General features: G+C 40.8%; 1 protein-coding gene across 1 annotated transcript in view; it reads right to left on the bottom strand.

Annotated features, from left to right (window-relative positions):
• LOC132129636 (sterile alpha motif domain-containing protein 10-like) overlaps positions 1-21,293 on the bottom strand; it is a 94,483-nt gene extending 73,190 nt beyond the window's left edge. Inside the window, exon 1 of the mRNA XM_059541279.1 lies at positions 21,069-21,293. Within this exon, the coding sequence (XP_059397262.1) occupies positions 21,069-21,081 (13 nt within the window). The 5' untranslated portion in view covers positions 21,082-21,293. The remainder of the gene's footprint in view (positions 1-21,068) is intronic.
• Between the last annotated feature and the right edge of the window lie 244 nt (positions 21,294-21,537).

Below are 21,537 nucleotides of genomic sequence, written 5' to 3'. Positions count from 1 at the left end.
TCAGATCGAAACGGGAAATATAATAAACAAGGAAACCAAAACGAAATAATGGATCAAATTTACGTTGTTCAAAGTTTCAAAGGAGTAGGTCGCTGAGCGCCCAACACACGATGGGTAACTCGCGAAGCACAAAGTTCCTTCGTGTTTTCTCAGCATTATATCATAGAAAATACGAGGTTTGAGAAGTAAAAGGCGGGGCAACATTAAAAATATTTCAAAGTTAAAGTTCATGCAAACAGATTTTAATAGACAAGTTTCAGTCAAATATTTATGTTTTATGCCTATAACAAAACCCAGTGTTAAAGAGAGCACAAACAATTATATCTGGAACATTATATACTGTAGACTAACCAATATGCGCTCACTTCCGCGTATTCATCGCGGGGATAAAGAACGTTTTTTGTTTAACGATCACAGGCATAGTTACAGTATGTCCAATAACAATACAACACGCTATAATAAAAATCAGAGATGGTTTAAATGCCGTGAAATCACTTTAACCACTTGTTTTGGTATGTGGGGCATTTTAAGTAGATCATTAATTATTAAATACTATCTATCTATCTATACACACACACACACACACACACACATATATAAATACATATAAATATAAATAAATAAATACAAACAACATGCATCCATAAATACATACACACATACAATACAAATAATAAAACAAATAGAAAGAATTGAAAAAGAATACAGAAAGCTAGTGTTGGATGAAAAACTAGCAGTTAGAATAAATAAATAAAAATTAGATCAAATATAATTAGAATAGACAGTGCTAGAGTTCGAGGGTCAAAGATGAAAGGATGTGTTTTTAGATGTTTCTTGAAGATGCATGTTAAGCTTTGCAATATAACAATTTTAAAGGTAACAATGTAATTAAAAAGGCAATGGTTGACATACTGTAATAATGTTTGTAATAGTATTCTACCTGACAATTACTGTATCAGTTAAATATATTACACCCTTTCATTATACTGAATTTATAGAATAGAACACCTTTATTGCACAGATGTACTTTGAAATTTAAGTTCTAGTAGCAATACATACTTACAAACAGTTCTAGTGCACATGTAAACAAATACTGTATGCACAGAACTACGAAGTTAAATATTTACATTATTTTACAGTTACATTGCAATCTGTACAAATCAAATTAATTTATTCCTTGTGTTATGTCTAAACCTAGCATCAGCTTATCTACTGCTGTGTGCTGTTCTTCAGTTATCAATTACTGCATGATGTAGTATCAGGGTTGAAGTAACTATACAGTTAGTAGGCCTACTGTAAATGCATGGCTTTATCAGATCTCGTCTGAATTGGCAACAATTATTACTATTACTATTTCCTTAGGTGGGAAAGGCAGCAAGTGAAAAATTATATTTAGCAGCTATGTAGGAAAATAACGAATTACTTTAAGATAAATGCAGATATTTGTGCTTTAATGATTTGTATTCTTCCAAATTCTGCCAGCAGAATTTTTTTATTCTTAATTATCACATAAAATAAATGAATAGCCTAAAGAAGACTGTCGTTTTTGTGAAGAATCAGCATAAAATCAGGGTTTCATCCCCATCTTTTTTTATTTAATTTTGAAATCTGAAAAATGAAATTAATTTACTTCAAACCTGCACTCACCAGAAATTATTCTATCAGTGTCATTTTCTATCACAAATCATTTTTATTAACCATTTAAACAGAATGTCGTATTAGGCCGTAATATAAAACCGATTCCAAAAAAATTGTGACATTGTGAATAAAAACAGAATACAATATAGATGACATATCAAATGTTTAAACTGAGAAAAGGTATCAATTTAAGGGGAAAATAAGTTGATTTTAAATTTCATGGCATCAACACATCTCAAAAAAAGTTGGGACAAGGCCATGTTTACCACTGTGTGGCATCCTCTCTTCTTTTTATAACAGTCTGCAAACGTCTGGGGACTGAAGACAGGTTGGTCAAGTTTAGGAATAGGAATGTTGTCCCATTCTTGTCTAATACAGGCTTTTAGTTGCTCAATTAGGTCTTCCTCTTTATGATGCGTCAAAAAAGATCTGGACTGCAGGCTGGCCATTTCAGTACCCGGATCCTTCTTCTATGTAGCTATGATGTTGTAATTGATGCAGTATGTGGTCTGGCATTGTCATGTTGGAAAATGCAAGGACTTCCCTGAAAGAGACGACGTCTGGATGGGAGCATATGTTGCTCTAGAACTTGGATATATCTTTCAGCATCGATGGTGCCTTTCCAGATGTGTAATCTGCCCATGCACACACACTCATTTAACCCCGTACCATCAGAGATGCAGGCTTCTGAACTGAGCGCTAATAACAACTTGGGTTGTCCTTGTCCTCTTTAGTCCTGATGACATGGCGTCCCAGTTTTCCAAAAAGAACTTCAAATTTTCATTCCTGTATGTGATGCAGTGCCGTCTAAGGACCCGAAGATCACAGGCATCCAGTATGGTTTTCTGGCCTTGACCCTTATACACAGAAATTATTCCAGATTCTCTGAATCTTTGGATGATATTATGCACTGTAGATGATGATAACTTCAAACCCTTTGCAATTTTCTCTGGGAAACTCCTTTCTGATATTACTCCACTATTTTTCACCGCAGCATTGGGGGAATTGGTGATCCTCTGCCCATCTTGACTTCTGAGAGACACCGAGAGGCTCTTTTTATACCCAATCATGTTGCCAATTGACCTAATAAGTTGCAAATTGGTCCATTTAACTTTTCCGGCCTCTTATTTCTACCTGTCCCAAACTTTTTGGAATGTGTAGCTCTCATGAAACCAAAATGAGCCAATATTGGGCATGACATTTCAAAATGTCTCACTTTCAACATATATTATCTATATTCTACTGTGAATAAAATATAAGTTTATCAGATTTGTAAATTATTCCATTCCTTTTGTACTCACAATTTGTACAGCGTCCCAACTTTTTGGGAATCGGGTTTGTATTTATGTCATCCTTAATGTTAAATTCTTAAATGATAATGTTAAATTGGAATACATGTAATAATTAAATCAGTATTAAAATGTTGATTTTAGATGTATTAGGCCTGTTTACAGTTTAATGCTGATCAGGCAGCTGTACATGCCTTTACATAGCAATTACAACTGTATAATGAAATGAGATTGATGTTTAATACAACATTTTTAACAAAGAAATATGTAATGACAAAATGAAATGATAGGCCTACTTTATGATACTTATGAAAGTAATATCGCCACTAGGTGTCGGTAAGTCACTGTGTTAATAAAGAAGCCTTTTATTCAATCTATTCGTCCAAGATTCAGATTCTTTCAGGAATAAATTCAAGTGTCTGTGTTTAATAATTTGTCACTGAATTGTCTATAATAATGGGTCTTTCAAAGACTGATTCAAATCAGGATTCAGGAATGATACATCACTCTATAGTCTATACGCTTACTGTGACTTTGGTTTGATGAAGTCAAGAAAATACCCCCCACCCATTCACATCTGAAAACTACTACTTACCTATGTCACACAATGTAACTGTAAAAATAATGTAAATATGTAACTTCACATAATTCTGTACATATTTGTTTACATGTTTGCATTTAAATAAAGAGAACTCTTGACCATCTACCTCGTTTTGATTGCTTTTATTGATCTCATTAGTAATAAAATAATCTGCTAATATAAATGTTTTAATTAATGATCACTTAAAATGCCCCACATACCAAAACAAGTGGTTAGCGTGATTTCAAAGGACATAGCGTATTGTATTGTTATTGGACATACTGTAACTATGCCTGTGATCGTTAAAAAAAACGTGTTCTTTATCCCCGGTGTAATGAGGGCACTGATGCAGCATTAGAATCCATATGCATAAGTTTATTGCAAATATCCAACAACAAACACGTGGAAACAGGCAGAGGGTTGATAACAGTCAAGCAGTCCGATCTTACAACAATCCAAGGGATGATCCAAGAGACGTTAGTGAGAAGCCAGGCAGAGAAGTCAAACCTTGAGATCAGTCCACACAAGCAAACAATCCAGAAAGGGAAATCCGTGGAATCAATGGTCAGAGAACGAGGCAGAATACAGACATATACATACAGACAATCAGAATAACAGGGAAACGCTTGGTAAGGCAGGGTAAACTGGCAATACTTCGCGATGAGAAAGCACATGGTTCCAGCTTAAGTAGTCCCAAACAGGAAGTGAATGTAGAAGCAGCAGAGGGAGCTCTCAGTCAGTACTCGGGTGATGGCTCCCTCTGCTGGCTTGGCATTACAGAACCCCTCCCTCTAGGAGCGACTCCTGGAGCTCGGCGAGGACGTCCCCGCGGTCGGGGTGCTGGACGGTCAGGTCTGGCTCGATGGAATTCTTCTGTGAGCGATGGATCCAGAATGTCGTTGGCGGCCACCCATGACCTCTCCTCAGGTCCATAGCCCTCCCAGTCCACCAGATATTGGAGCTGACCCCCTCTACGCCGAGAGTCCAGTAACTCCTTTACTTGGTAGGCGGGCATACCACCTACATCCAGGGGTGGCGGTGGTTCTGGGGTTACCTGGCCGGGGTCAGCCTCCGGGTGGACCGGTTTGAGAAGGGACACATGAAAAGAGGGAGAGATACGGTAGTTAGCAGGAAGCTCCAGCTGGTACGTTACCTCATTAATACCTCTGAGAATCTTGAAAGGGCCTACGTACCTAGGGCTGAGCTTCCTGCTGGGCAGCCGCAGCTTGATGTCCCTCGTAGAGAGCCAGACCCGCTGTCCAGGTTCGTAGGGAGGGTGTGGACGTCGGCGTCTGTTGGCCTGGATCTCCTGATTCCTTATAGCCCGTTGAAGACGCACATGAGCACTGTCCCACACCCTCTCACTACGTTTAATCCAGTCGTCAACTGCCGGAACCGAGGAAGGTTCACCTGACCATGGGAACATAGGGGGCTGATACCCCAGGACACACTGGAAGGGGGTGAGGCCTGTAGACGCATGAGTGAGAGAATTCTGGGCATATTCGGCCCAGGGAAGAAACTCTGACCACCTATGTTGTTCCCTACTACAATAGGTTCGTAGATATCGGCCAATCTCCTGGTTGAGTCTCTCCACCTGGCCGTTGTTTTGAGGATGGTATCCAGACGTGAGGCTAACGTTAATATCCAATTGCTTGCAGAACGTTTTCCAGACTTGGGAGGTGAATTGTGTTCCTCTGTCGCTGACAATGTCCTCAGGTAAGCTATAGATACGAAATACATGGTTAAAGAGAGCTAAAGCTGTTTCCATGGCAGTAGGTAATCCTTTTAATGGAATTAACCGGCATGACTTTGAGAATCTGTCGATGATGACTAGAATGGTTGTGAATCCATCAGATGGTGGCAGGTCAGTGATGAAGTCAATAGAGAGATGAGACCATGGTCGTTGTGGGATGGGTAATGGTTGAAGTAGGCCTGAGGGTAATTCCTTGGGGGTCTTGGATTGAGCACAGATCTGACAGGATTTGATGAAGTTGGTTGTGTCCTTGGTCATTGAAGGCCACCAAAATGAGTTCTTTAACAGGTTGAGGGTGCGTGAGATACCTGGATGTCCTGAGCTGATGGATGTATGGACCCATTGGAGTACTTGGTGACGCATGTCTTGGGGTACATATTGTTTGTTCGGTGGGCATTGTGGTGGTGGCGGATCTTGTTCTTGTCTGCGTTGAATTTCCTCCATGATGTCCCATGAGACTGGAGCCAGAATGACAGTGGGTGGCAGAATGGTTTCGGGTTTGAAATCCTCTATAGGGGGGTCATGTTTACGGGAGAGAGCGTCTGCCTTACCGTTCTTGCTGCCTGGTCGATAAGTAACGGTGAAATCAAAACGAGTGAAGAAGAGGGCCCATCGAGCTTGGCGAGGATTAAGTCTTTTTGCTCCCTTTATATACTCAAGGTTCTTGTGGTCGGTGATGACTTGGAATAGGTAGCGCGCGCCCTCTAGCCAATGTCTCCACTCCTCAATGGCTGCTTTCATGGATAATAATTCCTTATTACAAACATCGTAGTTCCTTTCTGCACTCGTGAGTTTTCTGGAGTAAAATGCACATGGATGAAGCTTGCCTGGTTGTCCATGACGTTGGGAGAGAACAGCTCCTATTCCGCAGTCTGATGCATCCACCTCCAAGACAAATGGTAGATCAGGATCAGGATGTTTCAGGATGGGAGCTGAGGTGAAACTTGACTTGAGGGTGGTAAAAGCATGGCTTGCTTCTTCATTCCAACCGAGTTTCTTGGGTTTGTCCTTCAAGAGTGAGGTGAGAGGAGAGGCGATAGTGCTGTAATCTCTGATGAAACGGCGGTAGAAGTTGGCAAAGCCTAGAAACCTCTGAAGCTCCTTAATGGTAGTAGTTTGAGGCCAATCCGTGACTGCTTGAACTTTGATTGAGTCCATCCTCACTCCCTGGTGACTGACTTGATAGCCAAGAAAAGATGTCTGATGGACATGGAACTCACATTTCTCAGCCTTGACATAGTTGGTTCTCCAGTAAACGGGATAATACTGCACGCACATGAGTAACATGTTCAGTCTCTGTCTTGGAATAAATCAAAATGTCATCGATGTAGGCAATAACAAATTTGTTCATGAAGTCCTTGAAGATTTCATTTATAAATGATTGAAAGACAGCTGGAGAGTTGGCTAACCCATAAGGCATTACCTGGTACTCAAAGTGCCCCCTAGTGGTGAGAAATGCAGTCTTCCATTCATCACCTTCCTTGATCCTGATGAGATTGTATGCGCTTCGTAGGTCTAGTTTGGTGTAAATGGTGGCCTCTCGTAGTTGTTCCAGGGCCGGAGGTACCAAAGGCAAGGGATAGCGGAATTTTACTGTGACATTGTTATATCCACGGTAATCTATGCAAGGTCTTAACCCACCATCCTTTTTACTCACGAAGAAGAACCCGGCGATGAACCCTGAGTCTAAGGCCTCCTCAATGTATTCCTCCATAGCTTGATCCTCAATCCTGGACAATGGGTAAATTCTGCTTTTGGGAGGCATGGCATTGGGAAGCAAATCAATGGCGCAATCCCATGGACGATGTGGAGGAAGTTGTGTGGCCTTAGTCTTGCTGAACACTTCAGACAAATCTTGATATTGATTGGGGATGGATACTTTCACCTGGGATTCGGGACTCTCAATGCTAGTGGTGAGACATGGGTGAGGCTGAATTGAAAGGCAGTTCCTCAAACAGAATGGAGACCAGTGAGTTAACTCCCCTTGGAACCAGGAAATGGAAGGATCGTGGATGGTGAGCCAAGGAAATCCTAAAATGACCTCGTATTTGGGTGAGTCAACGACATACAGGGTGATGTTTTCTTGAAGGAACAAACCGGTTTGAAGCTTCAAGGTTTTGGTTTGACATTGGATACCTTGATTGATGAGAGTGTCGTCGATAGCTTTGATCTGAATGGGTGGAATGCACGGTTGGGTAGGAATATTAAACTTCTGAATTATGTCCTTGTTGATGATATTCAGAGCTGCTCCAGAGTCAATCAGCGCTGTGAGATCAAGAGACAGTGAAGTAAAAAATACTCAGTGGATCTCCTGAGTTGTGTATCGCTATCCCACACCGCTGAAGCCCAATCGAGGGCTTTTCCCGTGAGCAAAGTCATGAGAAACGCACATCTCTTCTCAGGTTCAAATCGATCCTGTTGAAACTCAAAATATAGCTTTACTTGTCGAATGAATCCTTTGCATTGTTCAGCAGAGCCATCAAACTTATTAGGAAGAGCAAAGCTTACCGTTGAAGGCGTGAGAGGAGGAAGAGATCGTACGTAGTGCATCAGGTGTTCGTTGATTGATTGTAGCTTTGCAAGTTGATCCTGATAATTCTTCAGAATCTCGCTTTGGTAAGCGAATGTGGCTTGTAAGTTGGAAACCTCCGCTGGATTCACGGTAGGCTAAGTATTCTGTAATGAGGGCACTGATGCAGCATTAGAATCCATATGCAGAAGTTTATTGCAAATATCCAACAACAAACACGTGGAAACAGGCAGAGGGTTTATAACAGTCAAGCAGTCCGATCTTACAACAATCCAAGGGATGATCCAAGAGACGTTAGTGAGAAGCCAGGCAGAGAAGTCAAACCTTGAGATCAGTCCACACAAGCAAACAATCCAGAAAGGGAAATCCGTGGAATCAATGGTCAGAGAACGAGGCAGAATCATACACATGCAGACAATCAGAATAACAGGGAAACGCTTGGTAAGGCAGGGTAAACTGGCAATACTTCGCGATGAGAAAGCACATGGTTCCAGCTTAAGTAGTCCCAAACAGGAAGTAAATGTAGAAGCAGCAGAGGGAGCGCTCAGTCAGTACTCGGGTGATGGCTCCCTCTGCTGGCTTGGCATTACACCCGGAAGTGAGCGCATATTCCTTTGAAACTATCCACTGCGCATGCGCAAAGCAAGCAGGACGGCACCGTGGGAAATAGTTAGACCTACTACAACAAATAAAGAAAAATTGAGAAAACATAAATTTGATCCATTATTTCGTTTTGGTTTCCTTGTTTATTATATTTCCCGTTTCGAGCTGAAAGCAATGAAACAAACGTCAGTTTTTCATTTTTGGTTCATACAGGAAAACAGAAAAACAAAATATTGATTCGTTATTTCGTTTTTGGTTTGCCAGATTAAATGGAATAATTGAATGATCGGATGATACACGGACCCAGGCTGATTAACTTGATAACATTTGGTCATTCTGGGTTGACTGAAATATATGTAGTTCACATTTTCAGTTTTCAATACTTTTAGTTAACTTAAATATATTTTAAAAATGAATTTTGGAATTTTGTGTATGTCTTTATTGCTATTAATAAATTTTATTTTTAACAGCCACCATGTTCTACAGATATCGACATTGGCACTGAATGGTTGATCACTAGTTAAAATATTTTCTCTAGTTCTTGGTATAATTTCTATGTGTATAAATGTCCTACCATTTCTTGAACTCTGTCAAATCCTGGGATCTCGATTATTTAATTCAGATTTATTAAATAAAATTATTTTCACTATATCTTTGCATGTTCACCTGGAAAATACGTATTTTCCTTATCCTTATTGTATTTTAATGAAGCTTTTATTTTTCCAATTGCACTTTTTTATTTATGGCCGATATTTCGCATTTATTATTTATTGGCTGATAAGTTTTCTTCTGCTTGGCTGATGTGTCAGAATAGGACTTTTATTTTGACAACCGAGCGAATCCCAGTGCCTGAGTGCACAGCGCATCCATCATCCATTTTCAATAGTTTATGGCAGAGGCGTAGCTACGGGTGTTAGCTTTCAGTAAGGCCCACCCAGTAAGTTGCTTCAGAAGGCAGCCTAATCATTGTGAAATCTGTTGCAATGATCACAATACTTTATTTATAAATATATTTTATTGTGTTGTTGATTTTTCTTGTTTGCCATATAATGATGATGATAAGTTTGTCAACAGCCCCTCAGCTACAGCAGAGATTGCTGGATGCCGTTTAACATGATTTTGTCCATATTAGGGTTTTCCTGGTATGTCTTCTATGAGTCCGTTGTGTGCTTTCTGTGCGAGAGCACCCTCTGGCTTCGAGTATGAATGAAACATCCCCACATATTCCACGCTCAAGGAGCTGAACAGCTCTGTTAGTGCTAATGTTAATTCACATATTTCTCCATCATCAGCAGTGCTCCATTCACCATGATTTTGCCAAGTAAGACATGATCTTCTGATGATCCTGGATCAACATTTTTGTCCAAAAAATAGACTTAAACCATTCCCTACGCCTAAACCTAACCCTACCCATAATTTATTCCTAAAATCAGTGGGAAATGATAGCTGATTAACAAGGGTATAGAAGCACCTAACCCTGATAGTAAGCCTAAAACAGATATTTTCTGAAAAGTTTGAAAAATTCTGATTGGGTGATTGGAATGTTGTTCCAGGATCAACAAGGATGTTGTACTTGGTGAAAACATGCTCGCCCCATTCTCTAAAGGCTACCTCCCCTACATGCCAGTGTACAGGTACAAACATCTACATTTTCCTAAAATTAGTTGCCTAGTCACTGTTGTTTATTTCATGTGGTTTATGTGGTCTCTGAGCCAGACTATGACCAAGCACATTACTACTGTCCTGCTGATTTGATGACGGTGTTGTGTTGCGTCTGTCAGATGTGTGGTGTGGCCGCTGTGTTGTTCTTATTATTATTTCACTGCTTATGATAACATACAGGCTTATGCTCTGATTAAACGGTGGTGTAACTGTTAGTTGTATTGGCCTATTTTGATACAGATGTATTTATGGCTAGGCCTACCTATGGGTGGGTGATATGTCAAAAAATATCATATCACATTTTTTTTTCTGAAATATCACGATTTCACAATTTTATCACAAATTTCCCTATAATAAAAACAAAGTCTTTCAAAGTAACAATGTATAAAGTAACAAAGAATGGCAGACATTTAGGAGAAAATTTGTGAAGATTATTTCATCTTTGTTATTAAAAAATAAGAACAAAGATACGAACATAATACGAATAAAACAAACAGTGCTTTATTTTTCAGGCACAGTAGGTGTATTTAGCAGTATTTAATTAACAAATATATAAAGTGAAAAACTATATATACATTACAGTATATACAACAATTGTACATTGATTCTTATGAAAGCAACTGTATTAAAGTTCTTCAGTCAAGAGCAGTGAGCATTTTTCTCTTTGTGTTTTGTTGTTTTATTAACATTAAAAGAACAGTTCACCCAAAAATGGAAATTCTGTCATCTGTCTATCAATTCTGTCATAGTGTTTTATTTTTATATGTAGCGTATCAGACCCGAACCAGACAAATTAAAGAGTCAATCAGGACTGTGGTTGAAACACGAGCCGAATTCCTCAGAAAGGCAACAGGAAGTCATAAATCATTCCTAGTGCCAGAGTCAGAAGCAAGATAACCAACCAACTCTTTCACAGAACAGCTTTCAACATTAACACCACTAAAACAATTATTGACAATTTCAATTCGGAGAAGAGATTGTCAAATTTGGGGCAAGTAATCAAGATGCAACGTCGGCCAGCACATGTAAACCCATGAGACTAATAAACAAGATCTTTGGATTGACTTCCCCCCCACCTAGCAGAACCAGACTGAAATTCCTAAGGGGACCTTTTAACCTCTGGTCTCCACAGAACATCTTTTGTCAGAGAATGGCACAGGAACGGTATTTTCTAGATATAAATGGACCAAAATGAACTCAAAAATACTAATAAATGAATATAAGTCCATCACTTAACTCCATATTCATTTATATGTAACCCACACATTTGACTATTATGTTTATAATCACTTATTGTGTATGTCTTTTATTAACTATTGGATAGCTTAAGGATACATATTCATGTTTAGTATGTTTGTGTTTCAATCTGTTTTCAAAATGTTTCTGACCATCAGTTATTTGTCAAATGTATCATATTCTTGTTTTAGGAATCATGTCCAAAATTAGACCCTGCAAGAGCAGGAGCGTCTCGCTGCAGCCTGCTGTGGACATCCAACCCGGCCCACATCCAAGTGTGACATCACAGACCACGCCCATGTCAAAATACATTCAAAATACAATACATTCAAATACACATTCTCATTCATTTTGAAACAGGAAGAAGCATCGATAAGAAGATTTGTATTGCTCTCGCTGCTTTGAACATTTGTGAAAATTATTAATATTTTGCATTTTCTGCAAAATCAAAAAGTTAAAAAATAAATAAATAAAATACATTTTCAATATGCATTTTGATTTTATAGTTTTCTTTTTGGCATTTTAAATTAATTTCAAGTTTGATTATCTTAACATATTAATAATAATTTATTAATTTAAATAGGTTTAAGTACCCTGTGGCCACCTGTTTGAGAACCACTGCTTTAACCAAAGCAACTACTAACTAGCATACACGTGACCATCAATTTCCATCAAATTCAAATCAAATGCATTATCACTAATTAACACAACCCTCTCAGCAGTTTCTATTATCTCTTCTCTATTTCTCTGTCTCTGTATCTTCCTTTAACATCCTCCCCTCTTTCGTCCTTTATCTTTCCCAATCATGCATTTCTTTTCTTTGTGGAGCACTAATTAACGGCGAGATATTGGACACGGGCCCGTGCTCTTGCTAATACAACAGAATGAGAGGAGCTGACAGACTGGCCGTTTAAAAAAAAATGAGGAGTAACCACAGTACTGGAGAACGAATATGAAAATGCTCGTGATGTTGAGGGTGTAAAGCTCTGTCCTCCACAAGAGCAATTATCCGTGGCTCACGAGTCGGCCCTGCCATCAGTCCTCCAAACAAATTAAAGGATCACTTCACCCATTTGCATTTAGCTTTGTATTGTTAGAAACCCAGTCATATATTATAATGATCATGGATTTTTCCTTTATTTTTCCCTGAGATGGGAGAAATAAGGATTTAAGTGTTTTACTTCCTGCTTATTATGACGTAAAAATCGTCATTTTGCGTCATAATAAGCAGGAAGTCAAAATTCATTGAAAAGTGTAGAGACTACACACACTAGCTTATTATTATTCCAGGGGGTGGGACCCACTCACCCTACAGGCCTATTACAGATCAGTGGGTGCGACTAAACTTACAGAAACGAAAATGAAAATCCGCCATCTTGTTTGGAAGCTATGTAGCTAAGCTAACAAGCGCTTATGGAGTCAGATTTAAGAGAACGGCTGGAGGAACAACTCATGATATGGAAGAAGAGGATTTTCAAAGTCTGTTGCTCGAAACAGATGTTCGTGGCTATCTATACGATCCACAATATAGCGCAGAGCAGCTGAGGCTGATGGAGGAACAGGAGGCGGCGGCTGCAGCCGAGGCCGGAGACCTGCCTGTCGCGTCCGAGGAGCCCGGGCGTGCTCGAGCTGGTGCGGACTGGTGGTGCCTGTGCTCTCGTTGTGCGCCTACGGACACAGAGCTAGAGTCCTCTGCTGCCAAGAATTTCCAAGATGCCAATTTCTCCTCAAAGAAATGTCCGAGGCAGACAAGGACACGGATGTTTGCGTTGTGAACCATCCTAGTTTCGCCCCGCATATGGACAGAGGCGTCCTGGAGACATATTTCAGAATTGATTTCACGAAATGATTCCCGGTTAATAAGTTACGTAACGTCAACTGTAAAATGTTTGTGCAGTACCTTTTTTAATGCACAAAAAGCTTACTGTGGCATTGTTTACTACTGTGGCACGTAAATACCATACATCGCTAACTGTGTCCTCAATGTCTTGGGAGTGGGAGTGGCTTGTGGAGCTGTGCAAATGTGTTGCATTGTGGGAGTTGTGGTTTTCCATACAAATGAGCCCTAAAGTTACTTTCTGTAATAACTCGGTCAAAAAGGCACCAAATTTCGAAAATTTTAATAGATTTCGACTACATATATGACCCACTTTCAATGAAGATCAATGTTCCCACGGGTGAAATGCTCCTTTAAATGGACCTTTCTTCTCAATTCTTCAGCCATTTCTCTGCCTCCTTTCTACTCTCAGTCCATTTTCACAAAGATGCTTGTTGATTTAAGCCAAATTGATCACTCCCGGGTTTGAACGCATGATCAATCTGTTTAAAGTCCACAGGGATTGATGAGTGAATGTTTATTAGACACCTCTAATAAACCCCATCCCCCTCAATCCCACTTTTATTCATAGGGAATCTCAGAAGTGTAGCACTGACCCGTAATTAGGCAGCATGTGGATGAAGCATGTGATATTGTAGGATCTATACAGTCTTACTGATTAGAATGTGAATGGCATCAGCAAGCTGTAAACTGGATCTTGAGGTTTCACTATAACTGTATCATTTTAAACAGATCAAACAGAGGTTTCAGTACAATTAATTTATATTTATAATTGCTGTCTGTTAAGGATTATTTATAGCATAAATTATTTGTAGGGATTGGAACAAATTTCCAACTTAAAAGTATTAAATCCGACCTGTTCTGTTTGTGCTACTACATTTCTTTGGTTTTCTAAGCAACCAGACTTACATTTTGAGAATGGAAGGAGATGTTTAAAAAACATTTTTACATAGAAGATAGAAACGCACTTTAATTTAATAGAGACCTGAAAGGCTCCTTTAACTTGAACCAGTAAGCAACCTCCCATCCCATCAACTTCCTGCCTGCAATCCCCTAACAACCCCTGAACATAGCACCTAACAACACCCTAGAGCACCACAAGGCAACTCCCAAACAATCACCCAGAACACCCTATCAACCACATAGCACTGCATACATTTTTCATAAAGTCATTCCTAAAAGATTCCTATGTGACTCCATGAGATTCTGGTTCCAAATTGTTATAGAAATTCTGTCAATCCTGTACAAATTCCTTTGTTATTTTTGACTAGAGTGGGTGCGAATGCACCTGATGGCGAACTAACCAGATCAAAGTCAGACACAAAACTATCCATCTACACTGATGCATGGACAGAACGTCTTTTCATTTAAGAACGGAATCACTGCAAGAAAAAAAGCAGGCAAATCTTATTTACTTTCTCTTCCCCTGATGTCAGCACAGATGCTGTGTGAACCACAGTGACACTGTAAGAGGATATTAAGACCAACAACAGGCCAACGGAACGAGACTTGAAATCCAAACATGAATACAACAGCACAAAAACATAATGAAAACTCACACACACAGATCAAAAATCCACAAAAATACAAACACACACAAAATTCATTTTAGCTAAAACCTTTGTCTGCTGCTAAAAGATATGATACAAAAGGATTGGGGGATAAAGGGATGGATGGTTTAAGGTAGTTACAATGCCTGTGTGGACACAAGTGACACACTCCACACCATTTGAGGCAGGATCCCATTTCAAAACCTCTCCAGAGCCAACTTTAGGGCAGGACACCAAATAGCTGTTAAGAGCCCCTCCTAAACAAACATGAGAAAAAGCTAATAAAGACCATGTTTATGTGGCTAAAGAAAACATTAGCTTCCTTTTCTTTCACCTCCTTTTCTTCTTTTTTTTCATTTGCTCATGTTAGAATCAGTTCAAAGGGACGTAACTTCAGTCATGTGCTCACTGAGTACAAACAAGATCAAGAGGCTTTAGGAAAAAAGCTCTTAAAGGAACAGATTTAGGAGCACTGTTAAAGGAATGTTCCGGGTTCAGTTCTAGTTAAGCTCTTTCATCAAGCAACTGTGACATACTGTCGATTAACACAGACAATAATTAGACTTACTTAAACAGAAATTGTGCATTTCACTTACAAGCAAAGTATGGAGGAGGGCCATAATAATTTGACTTAATTCTGAATAAAGAAAAAAAGAAAAAGAAAGAGAGGTAGTTAAATTAAATTTTGGTAACTGGGTAACTGAAATTTTTAGAATTGTGAGATATAAAATCTGAATTAAAAACAAAAATTCTTGTAATTATGGGTTTATGTCTCACAATTCTGAGTTTCCATGTTGCAGTTCTGGTTCTGTGTGGTTTTTTTCTCCACTGAGTAAAAAATCAAAAGGTAATTGCTTTTTTTTTCAAAAGGTAAACTTTTTATCTCAAAATTATTCTCAGAAAAAATATTACATCTTGCAATTCTGACTTTATATTCTGCAACTCTAAATTTTTTTAAATTAAAATAAATTTCAAGAAAAAAGTTTAACAACTGTGAAGTAAAAGATTTTGTTAAATGAAAATGTCTAAGGTTACGTATGTAACCCTGGTTCCTTGAAGGAATGAGACGCTGCGTCGATGACGCTTTGGGAATGCCTCCAGCGTGACGTCTCTGAATAACGTGTGTAATCAGTCCAATGGATGGGCGAGACGTCATAGGCGGGTGACATCAGAGACCAGGAAGCATAAAAGCACGAGCGGCGTAGCCAGCAGCCAGCCTCAAAGGATGAAGCAAGCGCTGGCCAGAGATGCCGGAAGTGTGGCACTGCGACGCAGCGTCTCGTTCCTTCGAGGAACCAGGGTTACATACATAACCTTAGACGTTCCTCTTCAGGAACTCAAGCTGCGTCGATGACGCTTTGGGGAACGAGAATGCCCACGCCCTCAGACTTTCAAATCTCTGCCTAGTGTGGAAGAGCACAGCTAAAGCAAGAGAATGAGACAGGAGCCTGAGAGTAATCGGGAACAACCCGTCCAATGGCCAACTTCAGAAGGAGTGGGTCTTGACCCCCAAGAGAGGGGAGATCAGAGGACTCGAGGCTTAGGATAGCATCCTGATCACCGCTTAGCATAAGCCTCTTCTGGCCGGAGGCCTCAAATTCAGCGCACCATGGAGGAAACATGTAACCAGAGGGTTTCTGCCCACTGACTGGCCAACGAGAGGGGCGCGGTAGGCCACCATGGTCACCAAGTAGACCTTCAAGGTGGAGTAGGTCAACCCTGTGGAGAGCCTGCAAGAACTCCAGCACTGTACCAACCGGGCAGTTAACTGGGTCGAGCTGGCGGTCTCCACAGTGTCTAGCTTCCACTTCAAGGCATACAGTTTCCTCATTGAGGGAGTTCTGGAGTGGAGAATGGTCTCAACAACCTTGGTTGAGAGACCAGAAGCTTAGAGTTGTGCCTCCTCAGAGACCACACCTGCAGCCTCTAAGCTCCATGCAGGGGCGCACCCTCTGCCTGGGAGAGGAGATCTCTCCTGATGGGAACTTCCCATGGAGTGCCGTCAAAAAGAGAAATCAGGCCCAGGAACCATACCCGGCTCGGCCAGAATGAGGCTACTCACAGCAGCCAGACTCCGTCCCGGCGCACTCTCTCCAGAACTCCTAGGAGCAGAGCAATCGGGGGAAAAACGTACGGACGAAGACTTGGCCACATCTGTATTATGACGTCCAGTCCCAGTGGAGCTGGATGAGTCACAGGAAGCCAGAGGGGACAGTGCAATGCCTCTCGAGTCGCAGATCCACCCGAGTCTGGCCAACCTCTCCAACTCTGCTTAATCAGCTCGGTGTGAAGCTGCCATTCCCCGGGCCTCGGCCCCTGCCTCAACAGGATGTCTGCTCCCATATTAAGATGCCCAGGAATGTGGACTGCTCTCCACGAGAGGAGTTCACCCTGGGACCACAGAAGGATCTGGTATGCTAGATTGTATAAACGGCGTGAGCGCAGAACTCCTTGGTGGTTGATGTAAGAGACCACTGCTGTGTTGTTGGTGCGCAGCAACACATGGTGACCTCTTAGGTCTGGGAGAAAGTAATGTAGCGCTCGAAGCACAGCTAGCATCCTCGTGCAGATGATATGCCATGTCGCATTGCGGCCACTCCCCAGAGCACAGGAAGGGTGACCACTCATGACCGCACCCCAGCCGGTGAGGGATGCATTCGTCGCTAGCATACGTGGGGACAAGAAGCTCCCAGCACCAGGCCCTGAGACAAGAACCAAGGTTTTCTCCACATGTCTAAGGCACATAGACACCACCGCGTGACCTTTAGCATGCGGAGTGGGTTTCCCCTCAGGGAGAACCCCTTAGTCTTGAGCCACCACTGTAGGGGTCTCATGTACAGCAGGCCAATAGCATTCACGTTGGACGCAGCTGCCATCAGACCCAGCAATTTCCGAGACTGCTTGACAGTGAGTGACCGGCCTTCTCTCACTCTCATGACTGCAGTGAGGATCGACTCGATCCAAGCATGTGCATTGAGCAAATATCAACCAATCGTCAATGTGGTTGAGTCGTGAAAGTGTGGGGTAAGAGTGCAAGGCCAGAGGAAGATCCGTATTGGTAGGCTTTTGCCCCCAAAAGCAAATCTCAGGAACTGCCGAGGAAGAAGGATGGAGATAAGTGCATCTTTTTGATAGATAGTGTCACACCAGTCCTTGGACTTGGCCTGTGCAATCGTGCTGAACTTCAGTCCCCTGATTGAACGGTTCAAAAAGCGCAGATCTTAAAAAGGACACAACACCTCATCCTTCCTCGGAACAGTGAAGTACCGGCTGTAGGAACTGATGCTTGTGCAACTGGTGAGCTCATCGACGCCTTCCACATCAAACTCCTCAGAGAAAGACAGGCAGCGCGTCGCGCCCTCTCACCGGGGAGAAAGTCCCACAAACGCTGGCTTCCGAACCCCCGAGAGCGGGCACCGGATCTGGTGGTTAAGGAAGAAGAAAGGGACTTGCCCGTCTACATTCCTTCCAGCGGATCCGAAAGCGAAACCCGCGAGCACAACCACCACTCCGCCTCAGCGAAAGCAGGGCTGGCACCGCAAAAAATGCCAATGAAGGCTCCCTCCTCAAAGAGAGCCTTCCGAGAGTGAAGCAAAACTCTCACATCGCAGCTGTCAACTCCCTCAAGAGCTGACACTGCACGCTTCACTCTCAAGCAGACAACACACGAGCTGTGTGTGTCCCTACCTTTTTGTTTTGTTTTTGTTTTTTGCTGGCAGGGAAAACACATAGCCTAAACACTGCCTGCTCTCGCCCAGAACCTCTCTTGATTGAAGCTATGACAATGGAGTTTATCAGTGGACAAACGACACTAAATAAGACTCACAAACATATAGCGACTGACACACACACAGAGCGCTTGCTGAGAACAGAAGGTTGGCTACCGGCTACGCTGCTCATGCTTTTATGCTTCCTGGTCTCTGACGTCACCCGCCTATGATGTCTCACACATCCATTGGACTGATTACACACATTATTCAGAGATGTCACGCTGGAGGTGTTCCCCAAAGCTCGCAGATGCAGCTCGAGTTCCTGAAGAGGAACTTTAATTTCAGTTTCAATGTTTTGGTAAAAAAAATATATATATTTTTTTATATAAATATAAATATATTATTTATTTTATTTTTTATCTGCCTTTAAAAAATTGTCCCACTGCTAAAAATGATAAACAACTTTATAGCTTAAATAACAGGAGACGTTATTAAAAAAAGCATTATAAAACAAATATAGCACAAACTTCACATTTCTGCTTTGAGAGCCTTTCCCACAAACCTTCCATTATATATGAATTCAGATGAAGGACAGAGTCAAATGTATTATAAACCAAATGGGAAAGCTGTTCATCTATCAGCAGTTGAGGTAAAAGAAGAAATAACCTGAAAAAATCTAAATGTGAAAGTTATGCTTGCTTTGTTTATTTATTTATTTTTTAATTCTTTATTTCTACGGAGTAAAATATACGGCACACGATTTATTTCCAATAAAAAAGAAGCAAAAATGTCTGCTAGACGACTGAAGCGAAACGGTCAAAATTAATGAAATTCATTTTTGTTCAGACATTGTGTGTGTGGTTAGAATCCGTGAGTTGAGCTTGTGAGTGTATCATTTCTAATCCAACTGTATGCATGAATGAATGAGTGACACACATGCGTCCATGCACTTAATGCATTGGTGGTCCCTTAGGTACCAAGAAAACAACCCAGTCTTGCTGCTGCATGCTGGGATTGGTTCAGGGTTGCCGGGTGTTAAACAGGGCGAGAGAGGGTTAACCCAACATCTGTGCCTCTCCAAATCTGATGAAGCTTTATATGAGCAGTGACACAAACATGCTTTATGTGAATCAGAAACCAGTGCTATTCTGGAAATCTTTTTATTATAGCTTGTATAAAATGAAACCTTGCCAAGCAATAACTGTACTGTAATGTAATAGGAGAATGATATGGCAATATTTGTGCAATAGAACAAATATATGCAAAGCAAACAATTTTTTCCATCTAAGATGTAGATGAGTTAGAGAAACTTGTTCACCATTGGATAATCTGCAGTTAATGGGTGCCGTCAGAATGAGAGTCCAAACAGCTGATGAAAACATCACAATAATACACAACTAATTCACACCACTCAAATAACGATGTGGGAAGCCAATGAATTATTTTATAACATAAAAACGTAGCTTCTGGCTAAAATACAAATCTGCTATCCATAACATTGCCTCCTCCAGTCTCACGTGAATCAGGAAAGAAATATGTTTACAAATGAAAACAGTTCAAAACAAATATGTCAGTGGACTTTTTCACTGGAGGAAGCATTATTAAGGATTATGGGCTCATTTCTTACAAATACTTACTTCACAAGACATTAACTGATGGACTGGAGTGGTGTGGGTTACTTGTGGATTATTGAGATATTTTTTATCAGCTGTTTGGACTCTCATTCTGACGGCACCCATTCACTGCAGAAGATCCACTGGTGAGCAAGTGATGCAAAGCTTTTTCTCCAAATCTGTTCTGATGAAGAAACGTGTACATCTTGAATTGCCTGAGAATGAGTGCATTTTCAGCAAATGTTTGTTTTTATGTCAAATATTCTTTGAAGTTACTGAATCTACACTATCAGACATGTGAAATGAGAAAGAATTAGGAAAAGGACAAAAGAAGAAGTCAGGATAAAGTGAGACAAGATGTTGCTGTCCGTTTCAGCACCACACTGAGCGCTGCAGATATACTATGATTACATATAATTGCCTGGGCCGCAGGGAAAACATATATTTCTTACGGTTACATAAAAGCCCTTGGGATGACTGTAAGCATGTGTGTGTTTTCATTTATCATGTAGGATGTCAGGTAGACTTTATGTTTATGTCCAGCTACAAACCCATGAACTCTAGCTGGTGTTCCCTTCAGCGGGTTGAGCACAAAGTCAACATGATGTGCAAAAATATAAATATAAATAGCATCACAGGATACAGCAAAAAAAAATAATAATTTTATAGTAAAATAATGTTCTTATAGAAGTACAGCATAGTATAGGGTATTAGTAAGCACTACAGTAAAATAATAGTCTAAAGAATAGTAGCTACACTTTATAAAAAATAAATAAAATTGAAGAAAAGTTAAAATTCTGGTAAATGGGATAAAATATCCTTAAATTAGAAATGTTACTGTACATATTGTACTGTAAATATTGTGTAAACAATGTAATGTAAAGAGTAAATTCATAGTAAAGTCTAGTAGGTATTAGTACACCAAAAAGACATTGGTCTTCTTCAGTACAAATCATAAGTATTGTCTGTCTACTGTAACGCATGTCACCGTGGAAATAAACGGGACATAGTTCGCATGAGGCTGCACTATGAATCACATAATAACTGGTTTTACACAGAGAGCTTACCGTCTACAGCCATAGTCGGTACAAACGCGTATCTCTCCGTGATGGCTTTAGTAGGTGTCTGCCATGGTCACGGGTGTCCGGTCCGGTAGAAGAGAGAGCCGGTGCTCCTGAAATACACCTCCGAGCGCACAGATCTGCTGTGGAGCAGGAAAAATCAGCGCACGCGTCCACATATGAACCCGCGAGAGGGATGACAGTCACTCGGCTCTCAAACCCTCGGGCAAGTTTAAACTCCTCCCTCTGCTTTCTCTCCAGTGCTCAACGCTCTCGCTCAGCGCGAGATGAACTGATTACACAAGTGGCCCTGGTGATGAATGACAGTGCTATAAAACCTGTCAATTAAACTACATCTAAACCAGCGTGTGCACGAGGGGAGAGTGGAACATATGGGGCAAACGCAGGAGAGCGCGTGGCAACATAAGTTTGTTGACAAACACACCTTTAAGAAGCTGTATTCTTTACACTTCAT

The sequence above is a fragment of the Carassius carassius genome, chromosome 46, assembly GCF_963082965.1.
Source record: "Carassius carassius chromosome 46, fCarCar2.1, whole genome shotgun sequence".
Lineage (NCBI taxonomy): Eukaryota > Metazoa > Chordata > Actinopteri > Cypriniformes > Cyprinidae > Carassius > Carassius carassius.
Note: the sequence above shows the minus strand (reverse complement) of the source record. Positions and strands in the feature narration are given on the sequence as shown.